General features: G+C 53.7%; 1 protein-coding gene and 1 long non-coding RNA gene across 8 annotated transcripts in view; both read right to left on the minus strand.

Annotated features, from left to right (window-relative positions):
- The window catches only part of LOC102901687, a 234,312-nt gene that overhangs the window by 191,904 nt on the left and 20,928 nt on the right, over positions 1-21,480 (minus strand). The window lies entirely within an intron of this gene.
- CEBPB (CCAAT enhancer binding protein beta) lies at positions 12,998-15,085 on the minus strand. The gene has a single exon (XM_023251111.2). It carries the CDS (start codon positions 14,657-14,659, stop codon positions 13,619-13,621), a length of 1,041 nt encoding a protein of 346 aa, XP_023106879.1. The 5' UTR covers positions 14,660-15,085; the 3' UTR covers positions 12,998-13,618.

The raw sequence follows: 21,480 nt of genomic DNA on the forward strand, positions 1-21,480 counted from the left end.
TGTGTCTCTGTGTGGCTGTAACAGAAGCGATGCTGTGTTCCTGCACACCCGGTCCAATGGCACACACTCCCACCTCGTAGAGCTGTTACAAGGATTAAATAAGACACAGCCCAGGGCCCGTTTTGTGCTTATTATCTCTCCTGCATTTGGAGGGAGGGCCAGACATGGGGTAAAGAACAAGCACAGGGCTGGCCCCGCCCAGACCTATCTCCTGTGCCCCAATCCTCACCCTGCGTCCTAACCCTTGCAACCAGGACGCAAAGAGAGACAAGAACACGTAGGAGCTAGAACTCCAGCCAGACCAGGCTGGAGGCCCCTTGATGCTGGCTCAGCCTGGTCCCCTAACTAAGTGATGGGGACCTGAGGCACCGAACGTGCAGAGGGCTTCTGCCATGGCACACAGCGAGCCACTCTGTTCCGCCCGGCTGTTGGATCTTCCACAGCAGGGATTTTCGACTGAGGGGGACTTTGCACCCCCAGGGGACACTTGACAATGTCTGTAGACATTTTTGTCACAACTTGGGGGGGCGGTGCTACTGACATCTGGTGCACAGAGGCAGGGATCCTGGTATGCACAAGAAAGTGCCCCTCAACAAAGAATGATCCTGTCCCAAATGCCAATGGTGCCCAGGCTGAGAGGCCCTGGTTCACACCAAACTAACAACAGCTGGCAGCTGTGAGCCCCCGGCCAACTCACACTGGCAGCTTTCTCCCAGGGTCCAACCGGCCGCAAAGAAAAGGCAGTTCGGACCTTCAGCAGCACCTGGGGCTTAAGAAGGAGAGTCCCGCTTGCACAAAAAGGGTTTTGCTGCCCCAGTCTGTTTTTGTTCTGAGTCCACAAGGGTTCCGATCAGTACTGCTGGACAAGGGTTGAGGCTGTCACAACCTCTGGGGAGCTGGGGGTGGTATTTACAGGGGTGTTAGGATCCCTGGCCTGAAAATGCAAGGAGTAGGGGATCTTAAGCCACCCCCACAGCCAGATTGCTGGGTGGGGGTGGTTACACCCTGAGATCCTGTCATCTTTTCTGGGCTCTGAGTTTACAGAATCTGAGGCTCCGCGTGGTTCTAGTTCTAGGTAGAGAGAGACAACAAAGCCTGGTATGTAGCAAATGATTTGTTGGAAAAAAGTTAACGGCGATAATAACTGATATTTACGGAGCATTCACTATGTGCTAGGCACTGTTTAAGCCCTATGCATGCATCATCTCATTTAACGCCACCACACCCTGTGAGGTAGATTCTATCATCGTCATCCCCATGTTGCAGAAGAGGAAACTCAGGCACAGAAAAGTTAGGTTACTTGCTTAAAGTCACAAGCTGTTCAGAGGAACAGGAAGGAAGGAAGGAAGGAAGGAAGGAAGGAAGGAAGGAAGGAAGGAAGGAAGGAAGGAAGGAAGGAAGGAAGGAAGGGAGGAGGAAGGAAGGAATACCAGATCCCATCTGCATTAGCTTTTTTCCTTCAAATATTACTGAACCAAAAGCCCGGTTACAACTCTTCTTGGGGCCTGCCAACCCCAGCCCAAGCCCCCTGACTCCCTGGTCCTCTCCAGGTCAGCCCCCTCCCTCTCACTTAGGGGGACTGTGTCCCTAAAGCCTGGGGTAGAAACTTATGCCACAAAGGCCTGGGGACCCTAACGCAATGGGACCCTTTGTTTATCAAGGGCTTACTTTCCAGCAAGCCCCACCCTGTACACCCGTCAGGGGTGTGACAAAAACCACTGTACAGATGAGGAAACTGAGGCCCTGATGGGAGAGGTCACTTTCTCCAGATCAAACACCTAAGTGGCAAAGCTGAGATATGAGCATTCGCCCATCTGACTCGGGAGCCTGACAGGGAGGCAGGGAAGGAGCCAAAGGCACTAAGGAAAGCCGTCTGATGCTGGCAGGGTGACCGTGGAGGGTCAACTTCGGTTCATCTCTAGATCACCCCCCCCAAACTCTAACTCAGTATGTAGATGACTGGCAACAGAGGCAACATCAGTGTTCATCTCAAGGAGGATAGTTCATTACAATGTGGCAGCTACATCCAGAGGCACATTGTGCATCAGAGCAAAAAGCCATGAGTTAGAGGGCCACAGAGCAACACAAAGACATCTCCAAAACAGTCTTCTGGGAATCGACCTTGTCTGCTTGCAAAATGTGGCCTATTTGATCTGGTTGTCCAAGGGGGCACTGTGTGAGCTGGAAAAGGGTTGGAAACAACCTAAATATCCATCGAAAGGGGCCTGGTTAAATAATCGTGGTATCTCCATGCAATGGAATATTGTGTGCTCGTTAAAAAGAATGAGGCAGGAAAACTTAAAATAAAAACAAAAAAGAATGAGGCAGCTCTACAGGACTGGTATGAGCAACCTCCAAGATACATTGTTAGATGAAAAAAGCAAAGGAGACAGCAGTGTGGAAAGTGTCACAATGTGCGATGTGTGTGAACATCACGTGTGTGTGCATGGGCCTATAGGCTGGCTTACAAACTACCCAACACCAGAAAAACTGCTGAGAACGGGGGTGAGTTTGAAGAGAAGGGAAAGGGAATGCGAGGGCCGTGGGGGGAGGGAGACCAACTTTTCACTTAAACCCTTTTATACCTTCTGAATCCTGGGCAAAGCATATGTATTATATATTCAAATTAAATAAAAATGTGTAAATTCCATGAGCAGTTGAACGGAGATCATCCACAAGGAAGGTGGTGCAGTTTGGGGGCCGGAGTATAGTGAGGGCATCCAAGTGGGAGGGGGGAGGGGAAGGTGATCCAGAAACAGGAAATTGGTGACATCCAGGGGATTTGGTGAGATACGTATATACGTTAAGAATAATGAAGGCCTGGGTGGCTCAGGGGATTAAGCGTCTGACTCTTCATTTCGGCTCAGGTCATGATCTCAAGGTTCATGAGTTCGAGCCCCACATCGGTCTCCATGCTGACAGTGCAGAACCTGCTTGGGATTCTCTCTCCCTACCCCCCCACCTCTCTCTCTCTGCCTCTCCCCTGCTCACACTGTGTCTGTGTCTCTCAGACAAATAAATAAAATTAAAAAAAAAAAAAAAACAGAATAATGAAAGCCAATATTCTTCTAACTGTCGGGAAAGATAGTTCCAAACATGGAACTGGACTGGAAATAGAGTTTAATACTGTAATCGTTTTCTCAAAGATGATACACAGAAGACAGGTAATCAGATACAGAAATGATACAGATATAAGTATGTGTCCATGTATATACACGCATGCAGTCTTAGAGAGGGTCTGGGGGCAGCGATACTCCAAGCAGCAATGAGCACACTTGTGCTGAGACCTTTCTAAATACCATTCTCCACCCAAAGGAGCTAGGGCTCCTTGGGGAAATGCCTGACTCCAGGGCTAGGGCAGGGAAAGTAAGGAGGTGCTCAAAGAACAATGGCAGCATGTCAGAAGGGCACAGAAGCCAGCTAGACGGGGCTCCCAGCAGCCATATATGAGAAAATTATAAATAACAATAATAATAATAATAATAATAATAATAATAATGTACTACAACCTAAAATAAAAAAACATGAGTCCATACTGATAAAAATAAACGGACCATTGCAAGTTTGATGAGGAGCAGGATATTTACATAGTTTCAAAGTACCTCCCCTCAAATACTTATTTACTACAAAGGGGAGAAAAGCGACTTCACAGAGGTGAAGTCTGACAGATATCCCTTCAATTGCGTAATCACAGTGAACACCATTAGTCTCATCACAAGGCAAAAAACTGTAACCACGTGAGGTGACAGATGTTAACTAAACTTACTGTGGTGATCGTTTCACAGTAAATCCATCTATCAAATCATTACGTTGTCCTTAAATTCATATGATGTTGTATGTCAATTATATCTCGATAAACAGCGGGGGTCAAGTGAACACCGTCAATAATGGGACAAAGAGAAGGACAGAGCACCGCTTCTGTGATTCACCTACCAAGGATGCAAAACCTAAGTCTAATCACCAGGAAACAGCAAACAAACCCGAAGCGAAGGATGTGCCACAAAACAGCTGGCCTGTCATGCTCAAAAATGTCAAGGTCATGAACATCAAGGAAAGACTGAGGAGCTGTTCTAGATCAAAGGAGACTAAGGAGCCAGAGCAACTAAATGCGACACGTGATTCTGAATTGGATCCTCTTACTGGACATGGTTAGGGCAGCTGGTGAAAGTTGAATAGGCCTGGGGCACCTGGGTGGCTCAGTTAAGTGTCCGACTTCGGTTCAGGTCATGATCTTGCAGTTTGTGAGTTCAAGCCCCACATCGGGCTCTGTGCTGACAGCTCGGAGCCTGGAGCCTCCTTAGGATTCTGTGTCTCCCCCTCTCTCTGCCCCTCCCCTGTTCATGCTCTGACTCTCTCTGTCTCAAAAATAAATAAACGTTAAAAAAATTTTTTTAACAAAAACAAGAAAATATCCCTGTTTGTAGGAAATACATATCAAAGTATTACGGGGGGATAAGACAACAGGTGAGTAATTTATTCTTAAATAATTCGGGGGCAGGGGAGTCTGGGTGGCTCAGTTGGTTAAGCCTCCGACTTCAGCTCAGGTCATGATTTCATGGCTCATGGGTTTGAGCCCCGCATCTGGCTCTGAGCTGACAGCTTGGAGCCTGGAATCCACGTTGGATTCTGTGTCTCCCTCTCTCTCTATCTGCTCCTCCCCCACTTGTGTGCACATTCTCTCTCTCTCTCTCTCTCTCTCTCTCTCTCTCTCTCTCTCTCTCTCTCTCAAAACTAATAAGTAGGGGCACCCGGGTGGCTCAGTCAGTTGAGCATCTGACTTCAGCTCAGGTCATGATCTCACAGTTCATTAGTTCGAGCCCTGCATCGGGCTCTGTGCTGACAGCTCAGAGTTTGGAGCCTGCTTCAGATTCTGTTCCTCCCCCACTGGCGCTGCCCCCCACCAAGTAAATAAACATTTAAAACTTAAAAATATATAATAAACATTTTTAAAATAATAATAATTCAGGGGGGAAATGTTCCTTGTACTGTTTTTGTCACATGCCTATACATTTGAGATCTTTTTTCAAAAAAAAAGTGCTATAGACTACACGTTTGTGTCCTCCAGATTCACATGTTGGAATGACCCAATGTGAGGGTTATTTCACAAATGGATTAGTGCCCTTATAAATGAGGCCCCAGAAGGCTCCCTTACCCCTTCCACCATGTGAAGACACAACGTCTACGAATCAGAAGGCGGGTCCTCAGCAGACCCCAAGTCTATCACCAGTTGGTATCGGACTCCTCAGGATTCGCAACTGCAGGAGATAAATTTCCGTTGTGTATAAGCCACTCAGCTTGCGGTATTGTGTTAGAGCAGCCCAGACTGAGTAAGACAGAAAAATTTTTAAATAGAATAAGATCTAGGGTTGAATACCATTAACAGGAATTAAAACACTACTCAGCATTTCAGATGACTCAGCAAGCATTTCTAGGTCTATGCCCAACTGAAATGTGTAAGTATGCTCACCAAAAAACATGCATTCTAGAACGTTCATCACAGGCCAGTTCTGAAGAGCTAAAAGCTAGAAACAATCTAAATGTCCCTCAGCAATAAAATGGGTCAATGTATTGTGTGATACCCATGCAGCAGGATTCTGTTCGGTAACAAAAAGGAACAAATCTTGATACGTAGCACTTGGATGAATGTTACAGTTACAATACTGAGTAGAAAAAAAAAAACCAGCCATAAATGAATGCATAGTGTGTGATTCCTTCTAGACAAAGTGTTGAAACAGGCAAAACTAATCAGGATAATGATTAATTACCTTTAGGTGGTGATGTAGGGGGAGGCGGAGGGGGGCTTATAGCTAGAAGAGGCACAAGGGGTTTCTGGGGTGCTAGAATGGTCTGTTTCTTGAGGTGGCTGCTGGTTCCAGCCAGGGGTCTACACAGGGAAAACCCACCAAGCTGGAGGCCTATGTTGTGTGCACTTGCCTGTGTGTACTTCACTGAGAAGAGAGTACATCAAACAAGATGCACGTCTATAAGGACAGATATCAGCCACGGTGGGGGTGGGGGCTATGAGAAGTGGGTGGCATGGGTGTGGGGAGCTAGAACAAAGGGGGGAACAAAGTGCAAGGCAGGCTTTGCAAGGACTTCCAGCAATGGCATCCTCAGAACTGGCAGCCAGGACGGGCTGATAGGAAGGAAAGGGTCCCCACTATCTGTATGTCCCTCACCAACCCCCCCAAGAGCGTCAGCGAGGCACGCTTGATGACCAGCCCCGTTTGATGTGCGGACTGACTCGAGTCAGGCGGTCCAGGCAGCCCCAACTTCTGCCCCAGTTCTCTCTCCTCCAGGGCCCACTGATCCCCACCCACCAGTTTCCCTGAGGAGCCTTTCCTCCTCCCTGACTGCCTCTGTCCTCACCAGGGCTCCAGGGCTAGGGCCTGTGAGGCAGGATCTGGTGACAGCTATAAAAATAAAAGCTCACCCAGCCTGGCTCCCTGGCCTACAGACTCACCCCACAGCGATCCCAGCTGGGCTGGCCCCAGGCCGTCCGGCAAAGGTACCTCCCAGGCCTGGCAGGCTAAGGTCTCGCTGGGGCAGGTGCTGGCAGGGGCAGCACGAGGCAGAGAGGGGTTATTCAGGGTGGTGTGGGGTGTCCGGTCCCAGCATAGTTGCCAACATGCTCTGTGAGCTTTGCAGCAGGAATGACCCTCTCTATTTCCAAACTGAGGACCTCCCTGGTGGTTTGCATACGGAGGGTGGGGACCCAGGATTTGACCTTGCTGGGGTTAGCAGAAGAGAGTCTGTCCAATCCATATAGTTTGTTTCCATTTGGGCAAATGTATCAGTTAGAAATAGATTCAGCTACCAGAAACAGGAAGTCAAAATGACAGAGACCTCCATAAGGTGTGTGTGTGTGTGTGTGTGTGTGTGTGTGTGTGTGTGTGTGTGTGTGTGTATTCACACACACACACACACACACACACACACACACACACACACACACACACATATACATGCCAGAGAAAGGCAGGCAAAGACTGGTGTGGTGTGGCTATTGCACTACCATCGAGAGCCCAAGTGCCTCTTCTCTCCCAGTTTCATCACCCTCAGAATGTGGCTTCCAGGCTGCCATGTTTGCCACATGGTTCAAGATGGCCCCTGAAGCTCCAGCCATCATAGCTGAGTTCCGGGCAGAAAGCAGGAAGAAGGTGGAAGAGGGGGGCTGCAAAAGAAGGAGGCAAAAGGAAATGTACCTCATGACTGAATCAGCCCCCTCTAAAGAGTTTTCCTGGAAATCTCACCTACGATTTCTACTTGTATTTGTTAGTCATCTCTAGCTGCAAGAGAATCTGGGAAATGTAGTCTCTTCGTAGGGCGCTTGCCCCCCACAATAGAGGGCCCTATTGCTAAGGAAGAAGGAGGGGAGTGAATATCAAATAGATGATGTTAGCTACAATGAAGAAAAAATGCACATGAAGTGAAAATTCTGGAAGGAAAGAACAATTACCACATACAGAGCTCTCTCTCCAATCACCCTACATGAATTTACCCGTCAAATCTTTACAAAACACCATGAAGAACTTTATTATCGTATTACAGATGGGGAAACTGAGGGACACCACGATGCAGCCACTTGCCCCAAATCACACAGCCAGGAAATGGGGGGTCCAGAACTAGAATGCAGGTAAATTCCGGCACCAGAACTCTTACCCCACCAAAATGGGAACGCTGTTAATGATGATGATGACGGCTAATACTTACCGTGTGCTGGCATGGCCCTAAATATGTTGCATGAATTAACTCATTTAATCCTCACAAAAACCTTATGGGACAAGCATTATTAGTTTTCCATTTTATGAACACAGAAACCGAGGCACAGAGAGGTAAAGGGACTTGCCCGAGGCCACACAGCAAGTGTCAACGGGGTTTGTTTCTGGGTAATGGAACTATAGGTGCTTTTTATTTCCTTCTTCTATTGATGCTCTGCAATCTTCAACCTCGCCACCAGGCTCGTGCGTTGCTTGGAAAATCAAATAAAAAAGAAAACACCTCTCCTGGGGCCCAGCCTCCTGCCTACCCCCTGACACCCCAACACGCCCACCCTGGAGGCCTCAGGGCAGCCTGGCCCCACTTGTCTCTCCAGCCTGGCCCTTCTCCCTCCCTCGTGCCCTCTCCTCTGCAGTCACGGCTTCCCAAGGAACTCTCCCCCTCTTGGCTCCCGGCCTCCGCTCCTCCGGTGCCCCCCTCCTGGCAGGCCCTTCCCCTCATTCCTGCCTGGTGAACAGCTCCCTGTGGCCCCGGGCCCTGGGTCAGAGGCTCCTCACCCACGAGGTCTCCTGCGCACAGGCGGGCAGCCTCCCTGTGCCCTTTACCTACTGCACTTTGCCTCCTCCTGAGGCTGAGGGCCCTGTTCCTTCCCATCAACAAACTTGTCAAGGGCCTTCCAGGTGCCAGGCCCTGCCAGGGACACCCACTCATTCATCCTCAAAACAGCCTCCCTCAGCCTCACCCGAGCCTCCACAAAGGCTCCACCCCTCTGCTCTCCTCTCCCCGTGCCACCCCTGGCTGCCTCTATACTAGCCACCTCAGTTCCTCACTCTTTCCCTAGCACACAGAGCTTTGTCCTGCCTCAGGGCCTTTGTACGTGCTGCTACTTCTGCCTGGAATGCTGTCTAAACACTCCTCCTCCTGTCACCCTCTACCACTTCCCCCTTCATTTTCTTCAAGGTCTTCAGCATAATCTGAAATTAGCTTGCAGTTTTCCAGCTGTTCAGTCACCGAGCCCAGAGACCATCCAGGGCCCACGGTAGCTGCTCACTTGATCCTGATTGAATATGCAAATGTACACCCAGGCCCAAAGAGACTAAGCATCTTGCCCAAAGTCATCCAGCAAGTAAGGGACAAAGCTCAGAGCATTTTTATTTTTTGGCCCGAGCATTTTACCCCTCAAGGGCTATAAAATCAAGGTTTGCCCATCTGTACCCGCCCCCCTCCCCCGCCAGTAGACAGTGACAAGCAGACAAGATACCCAAACTTGGGGCTCAGGCAGATATGGATTCTAAGACCTATTCTGCTTTCCGAACAAGTAATGCCCTCTCTCAAAGCCTCAGGTCCCCACTTTGTAAAATAGGACTCCTACCTCTTGGTCTCAGAGGACCAGGAGGGACTCAAACTCTAACAGGTAGGTAGGGACCCCGGAAGCTCCAGTCTCCCTAGCCCCACCCCCACCCACCCCCAGCCTCCTTCACGCACCTGCCCGCACATGCCCAATAAGAGGCTGAAAACCTCCAAGGAGGCACAGGCAGACAGGCGGCTGGGGCTGCTGGGACTCCATCCGGGCTCACCCAGCAGGTCGGCCAGACCGGGAAAAGATGGGGGAAGGGGAGCAGGACAGGAGAACAGAGCAAATAGGAAATCTGGGGCATGGGCAGAGGCAGGTAGAGAAGGCTTCCCAGGTTCAAATGGAAGGCATGAATTCAAATCTCGCACAAGCCACTCATCAGCCGTCGGGCCAGTGGCTTCGCCTCTCTGTGCCTCGGTTTCCCCAACTGGGGAAGGGGGATGATACACAGCACTCAAGTCATTGGGTCACTGTGAGGATAAAGGGCACGTGAAAAAAAAACGGCGGCACCCAGCACAGCACGTGTGCCCCATAAACCAAGGCCCTTCCCCTCACACCTCACCTGGCTCAGGTGTCTGCTCGGATGCTGCCTCCTAGGAGAGGCTTTCCTAGACCTCCCAGCCCCTCCCTGCCCCACTTTCCTTCCTTCAGAGCCCTTGTCCCCACCTGTCATTATCGTGCTCTAGTTACTGGAACTTAGTGTCTGCCTCTCCCCATAAATCGTCACTGCCAGCTTGGTCACCACACGTCCCCAGCACACAGCATAGGGCCTGGCACACAGCAGGTGCTCAATAAATGCTTGCCGAAGAAATGAAAAAAGGAACTGGACAAATAAATGTCTCAGGCACACGGACAAAACAGTCCCAGGGAGGCCTAGATGGGACCCTGGGGGAGAAGGACACATTCTTTAGGTGTTTCCATGGGGAAGTGTCCCTTCTCTTTCCTTCCCCAACTCCCACATTCTTAGCTGTGCCACCTTGGATAGGCCTCTTCCCCTCTCCGAGCCTGTCTGCTTGGCGGGAAAATGCCCACAACCAAAGCCACGGCCTCGAAGAGGCGGATGGGCTGATTCGACTGGCACGTCCCCGGCGGTGTCTCCCGCCTTCACCCTGGACACCCTGGACACTTTTCTCCTTGGTGAAATCACCAGGCCGTGAGACAGCTGCCCAAGATTGTGAGGTAGGACTGTGTTTTGTCAACTCTCCTGTCCTGAGCAAACACTGGGGTTCCCAGCTGGCCTCAGTGGTCAGCCCCATTAAATGGGTCTGTGGTTAACATGACCGGCCTTCTCGGGCAGACAGAGGGATCCTTGCTGGTCCATAGGAGCCCGGGCCTTGGAGTGGTGCTTTACACATCGTAATCCCTGAACTCACACCCACTGTTACTATACCTCAAGACTCCTCTCTGGCCTCCTGGGTGCCACCCCCCCCCCACCAGTGCCCCTTCCCCCAACCTACTCTGTTTCCTGACTTACGGATGGCTTCCTCCCTCCTCCCTGCAAGCCTTTAACCTTCCTAGCCTAGATCCATGGGGTGAGTGTCCCCCCACCTAAGAAGTCTCCCGGTCTTTTGGGCACAGCTCTGTCCACAGTGCTCCCACACCAGGCCACCCAGGCCACCAGCAGAGCCCTCAACCCGTTAACTTTTCCCCAACCTTCTTCAGGGGCAGTCAGATGGGCTCGGGGTCAAACCCCCTTCATTTCGCTTCCAAATTGTGAAACTGTGTGCAAGTCACTTAATTCCAGCATGTGGGGTACCTGAACTTGGGACTGGGCAAGGAGTCATCCAGGCAGGGCCCAGGATTGGGGGCAGGCGCTGGGCTCTTGACCCCAGGCTTTTCTGCAGAGACTTGAGGGTCAAAACCTAACTTTGGAACTGGCTTCGCCCCGTTCCACCTTAAGCACTAACCCCACTTCTGTGGGCCTCAGTTTACTTTTATAAAATGGGCATAACAGCTTCCATGGAGTGCTCATGTCGATTAAATCCGGACGGGAGTATGTAAAGGTCTGTGCTCAGTGCTGGCTCCAAGACGGCGCTCAGGAAGGGGAGCTTGGGGGGGGGGGGGTCACTGTGTGGCTAGGCTGCTCCCCTCTCACCTCCTCTGGGTGAGCAGCGGCCACCAGCCAACTCTCAGTGACAAAGAGGAGAGCAGGGATTGGGAAAATTCCTTCTTAAATCGTGACCTCCTCGCCCACAGAAGGACTGAGCCACCTCCTTCCCTGGAGTCCAGCCCCCAGCCTTCACCCTTTAGCGGATAAATCTCAAAGGCAGCTGAACCAATGTGCTGTTGCTGGTACCTGACTGACTTCGAGGCTCCAGGGTCCCAACCAGCCATCTACCCACCCAGGACACCCAGGACAGGGAGACCTGCTAGGGGGTGGGGGGTGGGGGGAACTGATGGAGGCCCGGGACCAAAGTGAGATTATCTGTGCCCAGTGCCCCATACGGCCCTACTGCCAAAAACAAAAGAGGCCGGGGTGGGGTAGCCTGCCTTGACCCTCAGCTCCATGATGGTGGGAGCTGCCTGCCTCTGTCCCCCATACCCAGGGTTCCCAGTGAGAAAGCACATCCAGGCCCCCAGAGGAAAAGGGAGGGGAAAAAGCATTTCCTCTTCTAAAACCGCCATACCAGCAGCTGCTCCCAGGCTGCCCCAGGCCCTTGGCAAACTAATCTATGAAGCTCCATTCTACCCCACCACTGAATTCCTAGCAGACGGGGTCCCCAAACCACTTTCTTACCCCTAGGGATGAGACAAGAGGCTGCCCCACGGCTCTAAAAACAGGCTTTGTAGCAGTACCCACCTGTGCAAAGGTTGTTGGGAGGTTTACATGACGTGGGTCAGGTCCAGGATTTACTGGACACCCGACCCCTGGCAGGCATTCGCCACACTCTCGCTGTGCTGAAGACTGGCTGCCAAATGCCAGGAACCTCCCAGCAAAAAATAATAACGAGAGCAAACGCTTATATAACACCTCCTGCGTGCCAGGCACTGCGGGACGCTGAATGTGTATCCACACCAACCCCTCCGTGTCCAGCCTCGGCTCTCAGGAACGCTGTCCAGGGCTGGAAGGGCCGTGGGGGTGCAGTGCAGAGGGGTGGGAGGATGGCAGGGGGCAGGGAAGCAGAAGCCTTGCCAGGGGTCCCTTATGTCTCTGGAAATCAGGGACGGCGGTCCCAGGTTCAAACCGGGCGAGGCCACCGCGAGCAAGCAGGTGAAGCGGGGCCGTGGAGTCCACAGCTGGGCAGAGGACAAGCGGTAGACCCCCCACCCCGAGGAACGGGAATGGAAACGTGGGAACCCTTCCCCCACCTTCCTCCACCTGGCCCAGCTTCTCCCCTCCGGCTGGCCAGGGACACACAAACACAAGCTCGCCCACACACCCAGGCTCCTCTTAAAATAAATATATACACACGCAAAGTATTTTTTAAACAGCCCGCCCATCTACACTTAGCGAAAGAATCTGCCCCAACTTGGGCTTAGCAGGACCAAGATCTGTACCCCCCTCCTCCTATGTAATCTGGCCTGCTGGCCTGATGCCCCAAACACTGTGCAGAGGTCACAGACCTGCAGGGCCTCTAAACCCAAGCCTGGCACTCAGGACCAGCCAGAGGCCCTAGCCGTCTCCCCAAGGAGGGTTCCCAGTCACTCCTCCCCAGCACCCAGGGGCGCTGAGTCACCCTGAAAGCCTGACCCAGCACTCTGCCTCCCCCACCATCTCCAAGCACAGACCCTGAAGGTTGTAGCAGAGGAGGAAACAAACAAACAAACAGCTGTAACACCCCCCACCCAACCACCATAGAAGCCAAAAATAACAGCAGCCCCCCAACACACAAGCCCCCACACCAGGAAAGCAAATATATCATATACACCAAAAATAAAGAAAAAATCAAAAGCCAACTACTGCCCCCAAAAGGCTTTTAACCATTCTCCAAAAAAAAAAAAAAGTTTATTAAAAGTGTTCTTAATGCTTGAAACGGAAAAGATTCCCAAATATACAGACTCCTCTTTTCTCATAGAAATAGATTATTTTTTATAATACAAAAAAAAAAAAAAAAAAAGACCAAAAAACAACAACAACAACACAACATCAACAACCCCGTAGGAACATCTTTAAGCGATTACTCAGGGCCCGGCTGACAGTTACACGTGGGTTGCGTCAGTCCCGTGTACACACGCGTTCAGCCATGTTTAAACCGATTGCATCAACTTCGAAACCGGCCCGCCCGCCGGCGCCTGGAGAGGAGGCAGAGGGAGAGGCAGAGAGTTTATCATTCATCTGTACACATAGACATTTCTTCTTTAAATAACACCACGGGCGGGCGCCCCATCTGCATGTGCGGTTGGTTTGGACAAAAATATATATATATAATAAAATATTAAAATTACCGACGAGCTCCCCGCGCTGCCAAGTGCCCCAGTGCCAAAGTTTTGCCGGCGCCACCAGGGGCGGGGGCGGGAGCGCGGGCGCTTCCCGGAGTCTCGGCGGCCGCGGCGCGCCCAGCAGCGCGGAGGCCGGCCGGCAGGGGGCCGCGCGCGGGGGCCGCGCTAGCAGTGGCCGGAGGAGGCGAGCAGAGGCTCGGGCAGCTGCTTGAACAAGTTCCGCAGGGTGCTGAGCTCGCGCGACAGCTGTTCCACCTTCTTCTGAAGCCGCTCGTTCTCGGCCGTGAGCTCCAGGACCTTGTGCTGCGTCTCCAGGTTGCGCATCTTGGCCTTGTCGCGGCTCTTGCGCACCGCGATGTTGTTGCGCTCGCGCCGGATCTTGTACTCGTCGCTGTGCTTGTCCACGGTCTTCTTGGCCTTGCTCTTGACCTGCGAGGGCGCCGGCGCCGCCCCCGCATAGCAGGCGGCCGGGGGCGCCTTGGCGTCGGCGGGGCTCGGCGTGCCGGGCGGGCTGGACGAAGAGGACGTGGACAGGCTCCCGCTGCTGCCGCTCGGCACCGCCTGGTAGCCGAGGTAGGCGCGCAGCGCGTACGGGAAGCCAGCCGCCATGCCTGAGGTACCGCCGCCCGGCGCTCCGGCCTCCTCCTTCCGCTTGCAGTCCGCGGGCTCGAAGCCCGGCTCCGCCTTGAGCTCGGCGGGCTGCGGTGGCGGCGGCGGGGGCGGCGGGTGCAGGGGCGCGAAGCAGCCGGGGTGCAGCGCGCCCTTGGCGGCCCCCAGGCGCCCCAGGCTCACGTAGCCGTACTCGGACGCCTTCTTGCAGTTCTTGCCCCCGTAGTCGTCGGAGAAGAGGTCGGAGAGGAAGTCGTGGTGCTGCCCGGAGGAGGCGGGCGCGGGGGCGGGCGCGGGCGGAGCCGCCTCGAAGGTGTCCGTGGCTGTGGCCGGCGCCGGGGCCTGCGGCGCGCCCAGCGGCTCCAGGTACGGACTGAAGTCGATGGCGCGCTCGTGGTCGCCGATGCTACCCAGCTCGCCGGCGGGGGGGCGCGGCCCGGGTCTGGCCGCGGGGGGCGCCGCGGGGGCCGCCTTGCCGCCGTACGCAGCAGCCAAGCAGTCCGCCTCGTAGTAGAAGTTGGCCACTTCCATGGATTTAAAGGCAGGCGGCGGCGGCAGGGGCAGACATGCTGGGTCCCAGGCCACCAGGCGTTGCATGAACGCGGGTGCCCGGGGAGGGGGCCTGGGGCTGCCCGCTCCGGCCGGCCCGCAGGTGGCGCGGCCTCCCGGCTCCGAACTGTCGCCGCTGTGTCGCTGCTGCTGCTGCTGCTGCTGCTGCCGCCGCCGGGGTGGCCGCTACTAGTGCGGGGGCTGGCAGCTGGACCCTCGCGTGGGTCCTGTTCCCGGTCCCGTGCGCGGCTCTGACTCGCTAAAGTTTCTCCTGAGCCCGGTTATTTATAAGGCGGCCCATGGCAACGGCTGCGTCACGCTGGCAGCCGCCCCGGCCCCTCCCGCCGCCGCCGGGACGCGGTGTAGCTGCCCGAGACCCCCGGGAGGGCGCCGGCGGGGCACGACGGCCAGACCCAAGACCAGGAGTGCGCCCTCCGGGGTCCACCGGATCGGTGGGGGGCGGCCTTACGCCCCCTGCCCACCCCCACCCGGAGGCCCCGGGATTGGGAGCGAGAAGGGGAGGCGCGACCCCGCCCCCGGCCCGCCCCCTCCGGGCTGGAGGCTGTACTGGAAAGGGGGGGGTGGGGATCCGGGGAGGGGGCAACGCTCTCGCCTTCCCCCACCCAAAACACGGCCGCCGCCCGCCCCCTGCTGGAAGAGGCGGTGGCTTCAGGATCCGCGGCGCCCAGCCGGAACGCCTCAGAGGGGGCGCTCCCCAGGCCGGATCCTGGAGACCCCAACCCCCGGCTCTGGCTCCTGAAGAGGTGACCCATCTCCACCTCGGGTGCGGCCCCGCCCTAAACTTGCCCCCATCCATGGCTCTTGGAAGGAGGGGATTCCACGCTGGTGGAGACAACCCTCCTAAAGCCACCTCCAATACAAGGACCCTGGTCGGGGGAATGAGGGTCAGTTCTGCGGCGCACTCCACTGGGGCCTCTGCCGCGGTGGCCGCGCCCCTCCCCTAGCCCCGCCCACTAGACCTGCGGCCCCGTTAGAAGGCACCTGGGTCTTCTCTGGCCCCACCTGACCCTGACATGGGCCCAGGGAAGTGGATCGGGGCAGGGGTGCTAGACTCTAACACACTTATGTGACCTTGGGCAAGTCACTTCACTTCAAGCTCCATCCATGAAGGTGTCGTTACAGTTACTATTATTAGTTGTATTGCTGTCTCCACCAGTCTCCCAAACATAAGGCTTACTTTTGAAGTCCACTCTGGGAGGCGCATTAGAAATAAGCCGCCCCCCTCCCAGGGTGCAAAGAAGGCAGAGGGGCCGGCATAGGACACCCAAGGTCACATGGCCTCATGTCCCCCACTAGTCTCAAAAGCTTCTGTCAGGGTGCCCTAAGACCTATTTGCCAACCTGAGGCCAAAAAACATATTTCTGAGGCTGGGGGAGGTGGTTGGGGACGGAGGAGGTGTCAGGCCAAACCCCACGGGGAGCCACGGAGAGGGAAGGGACTTCCCCTATTGTCACCAAGTCCCTACTTTGTATTGAGGGTGGGCCTGGACCCGGGGTTCATTTTTCTCGCCCTGGCATGAGGACGCTTTTGCTACTCCTGGTACACAGATGGGAAAACAGGCCATGGCCCATCCTGGATTTGAACAGTGGGCGGAGTGGGCTCAAGGGGCCCCTTGCCCTCTCCAGCCCCATTCCTAGGCCACTTGGGCGGCTCCTTGGGCTTACCCCTCTGCCACTCCTGGCCCAGGCCGCTCGGGCCACAGCTCCCAGCTTGCCTGGGGATAACCCCCGGCCCACTGACCCCAGCCCTGGCCCTGGCGGGGAAGGCAGGCGTTGCTCAACCTTCAGTGTTATCTGCTGAGCTGGGGTGACCTCCGCCCCAGAGAGCTGCAGAAATGACATCTCCAAGTGCCCTTGGGGGATGGGGGGCAGGGAAGAACAGGATGAAACACTGACCGGGCCTGCTGGCTTTCTGGGCCTTCCCAGCAGCCTCTGGGCCAGGGAGGGATCGAGGCCCCAGGGCCACTCAGTCAGTCCTTCCAAGCTGCAAAGTGGGACGCTCACACCACCTCCAAGAGGCCCTCCTGGCCCTGCCTGCTAGTGAATTGCCTTCCCAGCCTATCACCGGCTACCATTAATGACCCTCGGTGTCTAGTCCACCTCAGTCTCCCCTCTCCCCAGAAGACTGCCCACTCCATGAGGGCTGGCCCTTGAATACTGGAACTCCTGAGCCCAGCATGATCAAAAGCTACCAGTGGTGAATGCATTTGCCATTCCCACTGGACCAAGAACACTGTTCTCCTAGCTCTGCCCAAGTCAATTCCTCAGGGCTCAGCCCAAAGGTTACCTCCAAGAAGTCCTCCCTAACCTCCCCATCAAAAGTCCCAAGCCCCCAGTCACTTCTTTTGCATCCCCCATATTCTCATTATAGTCAAAATGATCTCTTCTATGCAGCTGGGTTTCTGTCCCCACTGCCCCCTCCCCATGTCATCCCAACCAGGGTAGGGAATTGTGTTTCATTCACTGCTGGGCCCTCAGTGCCTAGAACAGTGCCTGACGCACAGAAGATGCTCAATGAATGGAGGAAGCTGAGAAAGTGAGGTCACGCATTAGCTAGGCTATGTAACCTTAGGCAAGATGGCTTCCCTGTCTGAGCCTCAGCTCATCTCTGAGCCCACCTAGTTGCAGTGAGACCTGGGGCGGGGGGAGGGGGGGTCTGAAGCTAATTAGAGGATTTCCTATGTGTCTTTGAGCCAACTTTGCACTGTCTCTGGACCGCATTTATAGCTCTCTGCATGTAATAACTCATTTAATCCTGTTGATAATTTGTAGGAAGCAGATCCTTTTATCATCATCTTCAGTTTGCAAGTGAGGAAACTGAGGCCAGGGTCACATCTAAGGGGTGGGAAGGACTAAAGTCTTTCCAGGCTCACCTTCCCCCTTTGGGTTCGTCATAAATCGTGACAGGTCTGGTGATGTGAACGCCACTTTCCGAATGGGGAAACTGGGACCCAGAGAAGGGTGCCTTTTGCTTCCTGTGCTTCCCTGCCCCAGATTCCCCACTCCCGTCTGACGGCGAAGCGAGTGGCAGTGTCCATCCCAGAGCCACTTCAGGTGTGTGCATGGAGGCTGCATGCTCGGGTGACGTGAGTCCTTGTTTTACAAGCCTCGTTGCTCAACAGGCCCTGCTGGCTGCTGCAGGGACTCTCAGCCTTCCCTCCAAGGAAGGCTGATGGGCACAGAGCACACCCAGTGGCACTGTGGCAGGGAGAGCCCAGGAGCCAGGTTCCGGCCAACGCCACCCACACTACCCTTTCTCCAGTTTACCGGCCCACCTAGACGTTTGCAGAAACCTGGGGTGGGGAAGGGTCTCAAACTGGCAGCAAAGAGCCAAAGGCAACCCACAGATGCGTTCAGTTTGACCCCCTGGCGTTCTGGCTTCGTTTGTTTGCTTCCTTTAATGTCTCTATTGCCAACATTTAAAACCCAGGAGACCTCACATCAAAATTCCAATTTCCAGCTTCTCTCTTAAAACCAGAATCTGTGGGCTGGGCCTGTGTGTGGCTGGAAGTGTTGGGCAGGAGCCAGGCGGGGGCCGTGGAGGAACAGGATCTTTCCTCCCCGGATACACACCCTCCTCTGCCCCCAAACTGCTTTCGAAATCCCTTCCCCCAGCCTGCAGCTTTTCCTCAGCCCCATTTTCAGGAGGAGAAAACCGAGGCAACTCGCCCAAAGGGAGTCCCAGGCTCGCCCCTTTGAGGGAGCTTGGAGGCAGGTGTGTGCAGAGGGTAGAGATCAGCCAGCCGGCAGAAACATAAGGCTGAAAGGTGGTCCCTGGAGCCAGTCTCTGGTGGATCTGGAGTGGGGGCCTGGGGGGGGGGGGGGCTCAGGTTCCTGTTCTGTGCCCTCCTGGCCATGACACGGGTGTGTCCTCTCCGCCCCAGTCCCAGGCCTGCACGATGGGGTAATAATATCCCCCCTGTCCTGGGCATGCTGGGCCAGCAGCTCCCCGTCCTACTAGCCCACCATGACACATGCGAGTGCATCAGCCCTCCCCCCGGCCCCCCAGAGGGCCTGACCCTGGTAAGCCACGGAAACTTCACACGCAGTGATCCCCACCCACACCACAGTGAACTGGTAAAACAGCCAAACTTAAAAGCCAGATTCCGGATTCCAGTGTCCGAGATTTTCTCCACTATGCCTCCTCTTGGAAGCTTCACTTTCCCCATCTCCCAAATGGGAGCCAAATTAGATCCCTGAAGACTTCAAAGCCAAATATCCTGGGATCCAGAGTTTTTGGAGTCTGGGAGGCGCTCAGGCCCGGCTCCTGAAACTTGACTGTGCACATGCTGCCACCATGTGGCAGGCTCTGGGAATGCAGGAGTGGTTTATGTGAACCCTCTTGTTTTGGGATCTAGAAGTGGGCACTGCGGATATGATAGGACACGGGAAGGCTAGTGAAAAGAATAAAAATGTCCCACGAACCAATGTCTACTGACAAAAGGTGCTCACTTTCACTTGATTTTCATCCAAACAATTTTTGGCACCGACTGTGGTTCAGGCCCTAGAAACATTCATGAACAAGACAGAGTGATTCCTGTTTTCATGGAGTTAACATTCCCCTTGGAAGATAACAAGATAAATGAGAAAAGCATACAGTGTGCTAGATCCTGGCAAGCACCCTGGAGAAAAATACAACAGAGGAGGGGAATGAGGAGAGCTGGGGAGTTTGGATTTTAACTTTTTTTTTTTTTAATATTTATTTTGAAGGGGGGGAGGGGCAGAGGGACAGAGAATCCCAAGCAGCCTCCATGCTGTCAGTGCAGAGCCCAACACAGTGCTTAATCTCACCAACTGCAAGATCATGGCCCAAACTGAAATCAAGAGTTGGATGCTCACCTGAGTGAGCCACCCCAGAGCCCCTGGATTTTCACCGTAGGTTAAAGTGGGCAGGGGAGGACACGCTGAGATGACACCCGATCAAAAACACGAATGCAGATAGCTGTGGAGACACTGGACCAGGCAAGGGGAACAGTAAGGCATATGTTACCGTAGGAGCATGCCTGGCCCATGGGGTTGCTGTGGGTAGAGCAGATGGACAATAGCAGGAAATTACCTCGGAAACAGTGGGGACCATTTCACGCAGGGCTTTATGGGGCACTGAATAGACGCTGGCTTTTACTCCGGGTCAGCGGGAGCCATGTAGAGTTCTGAGCAGAAGAGGGACAGGATCTGACTTTGGGTCTAACAGAATCCCTCTGGCTGCAAGCGGGGGGTGGACAGTTTAGCAGTGAAGGCAGAAGCGGGGAGCCCAGTGAGAAGCCGGCAGTTGATGGTAGACGCCACCAGGGTGGGGGCTGTGGACGTGGTGAGAAGGGGACAGATTCCGAATCTGTTCTGAGAGTAGAACATTCAGGGGACATCTGGGTGGATCGGTCGGTTGAGCATCGTATTTCAGCTCAGGTCATGATCTCACGGTTCATGAGTTCAAGCCCCACATCAGGCTCGCTGCTGTCAGAGCAGAGCCTGCTTTGGCTCCTCTGTCCCCGCCCCCCATCTCTCACTGCTCCTCCCCTACTCGCACTCTCTCTCTCTCTCAAAAATAAATAAACTAAAAACAAATTTTTAAAAAGAAAGTTGCACCTTCAGGATTTGCTGATAGATCCAATTATAAAACAGCCACACTCCATATGGACCACTCCATGCCTTTTAAAGGGATAAAGTGTATGATGCCCACAGCACTGGCAACCAAAAGAAAGAAGTAGATAAATCAGACAATGTCCAAACTAGAAGCTTCCATGCAGCCCAGGACAAAATCACGAGAATGGCAAGTCAGCCTAAGCAATGGGAGAAAATATTTGCAATATTTTACAATATCTGACAGGTGAACATCCAGACTACACAAGGAATGCCTTCCAGCCCCAGCAGCCACCTGCAACTCAACAACCGAAAAACAACCCAATTAAAAGTGGGGAAAGGACTTGAAATAGACATACCTCCAAAGAAGAAACATGAATGGCTAACAAGAACATGAAAAGATGCTCAACATCCCTCACCATGAGGAAGATGCAAATCAACACCACAAGAGAACGCCTCGTGGCCAGTTGCACGGCTACTGTCAAGAAAAACAGGAAATAACAGGTGTTGGTGAAGGTGTGGAAAAATTGTACTGTTGGCGGGAATGTCAAATGGCACAGCCACTGTTGGAGAGTATGGTGGGTTCCCCAAAAAATTAAAAACAGAGCTACCGTATGATCCAGCACTCCCATGTCTAGCACTATTAGGTACGTACCCAAAAGAAGTGAAAGCAAGGTTCTGATGATATATTTGCACACCCATGTTCATACCAGCATTATTCACAATCGCCAAAGGGTGGAAGCCATCCCAGTATCCATCGATGTGCAAATGGACAAACAAAACGTGGTCTATACGTACAACAATTATTTAGCCTGTAAAGGGAAGGAAAGTCTGGGGCGCCTGGGTGGATCAGTCGGTCGAGCGTCCGACTTCGGCTCAGGTCACGATCTCACAGTTTGTGCGTTCGAGCCCCGCGTCAGGCTCTGTGCTGACAGCTCAGAGCCTGGAGCCTGCTTCCGATTCCGGGTCTCCTCCTTTCTGTACCCCTCCCATGTTCATGCTCTGTCTCAATAATAAAAAAAAAAAATGTAAAAAAAAATTTAAAGGGAAGGAAAGTCTGATACGCTACAACGTGGGTGAACCTTGAGGACGTTATGCTAAGTGAAATAAACCAGTCACAAAAGGACAAATACTGGATGATTCCACTTAGAGAAGGTCCGTAGGGCAGTCAAAGTCATAGAGCGGAAAGTAGAGTGTTGACTGCCAGGGCCTGGGGGAGAGAGGGGTTAGATGTTGTTTAATGGGGTCACAGTTTCAGTCTAAGATGATGAA

Source organism: Felis catus, chromosome A3 (genome assembly GCF_018350175.1).
Source record: "Felis catus isolate Fca126 chromosome A3, F.catus_Fca126_mat1.0, whole genome shotgun sequence".
Taxonomy (NCBI): Eukaryota; Metazoa; Chordata; class Mammalia; order Carnivora; family Felidae; genus Felis; species Felis catus.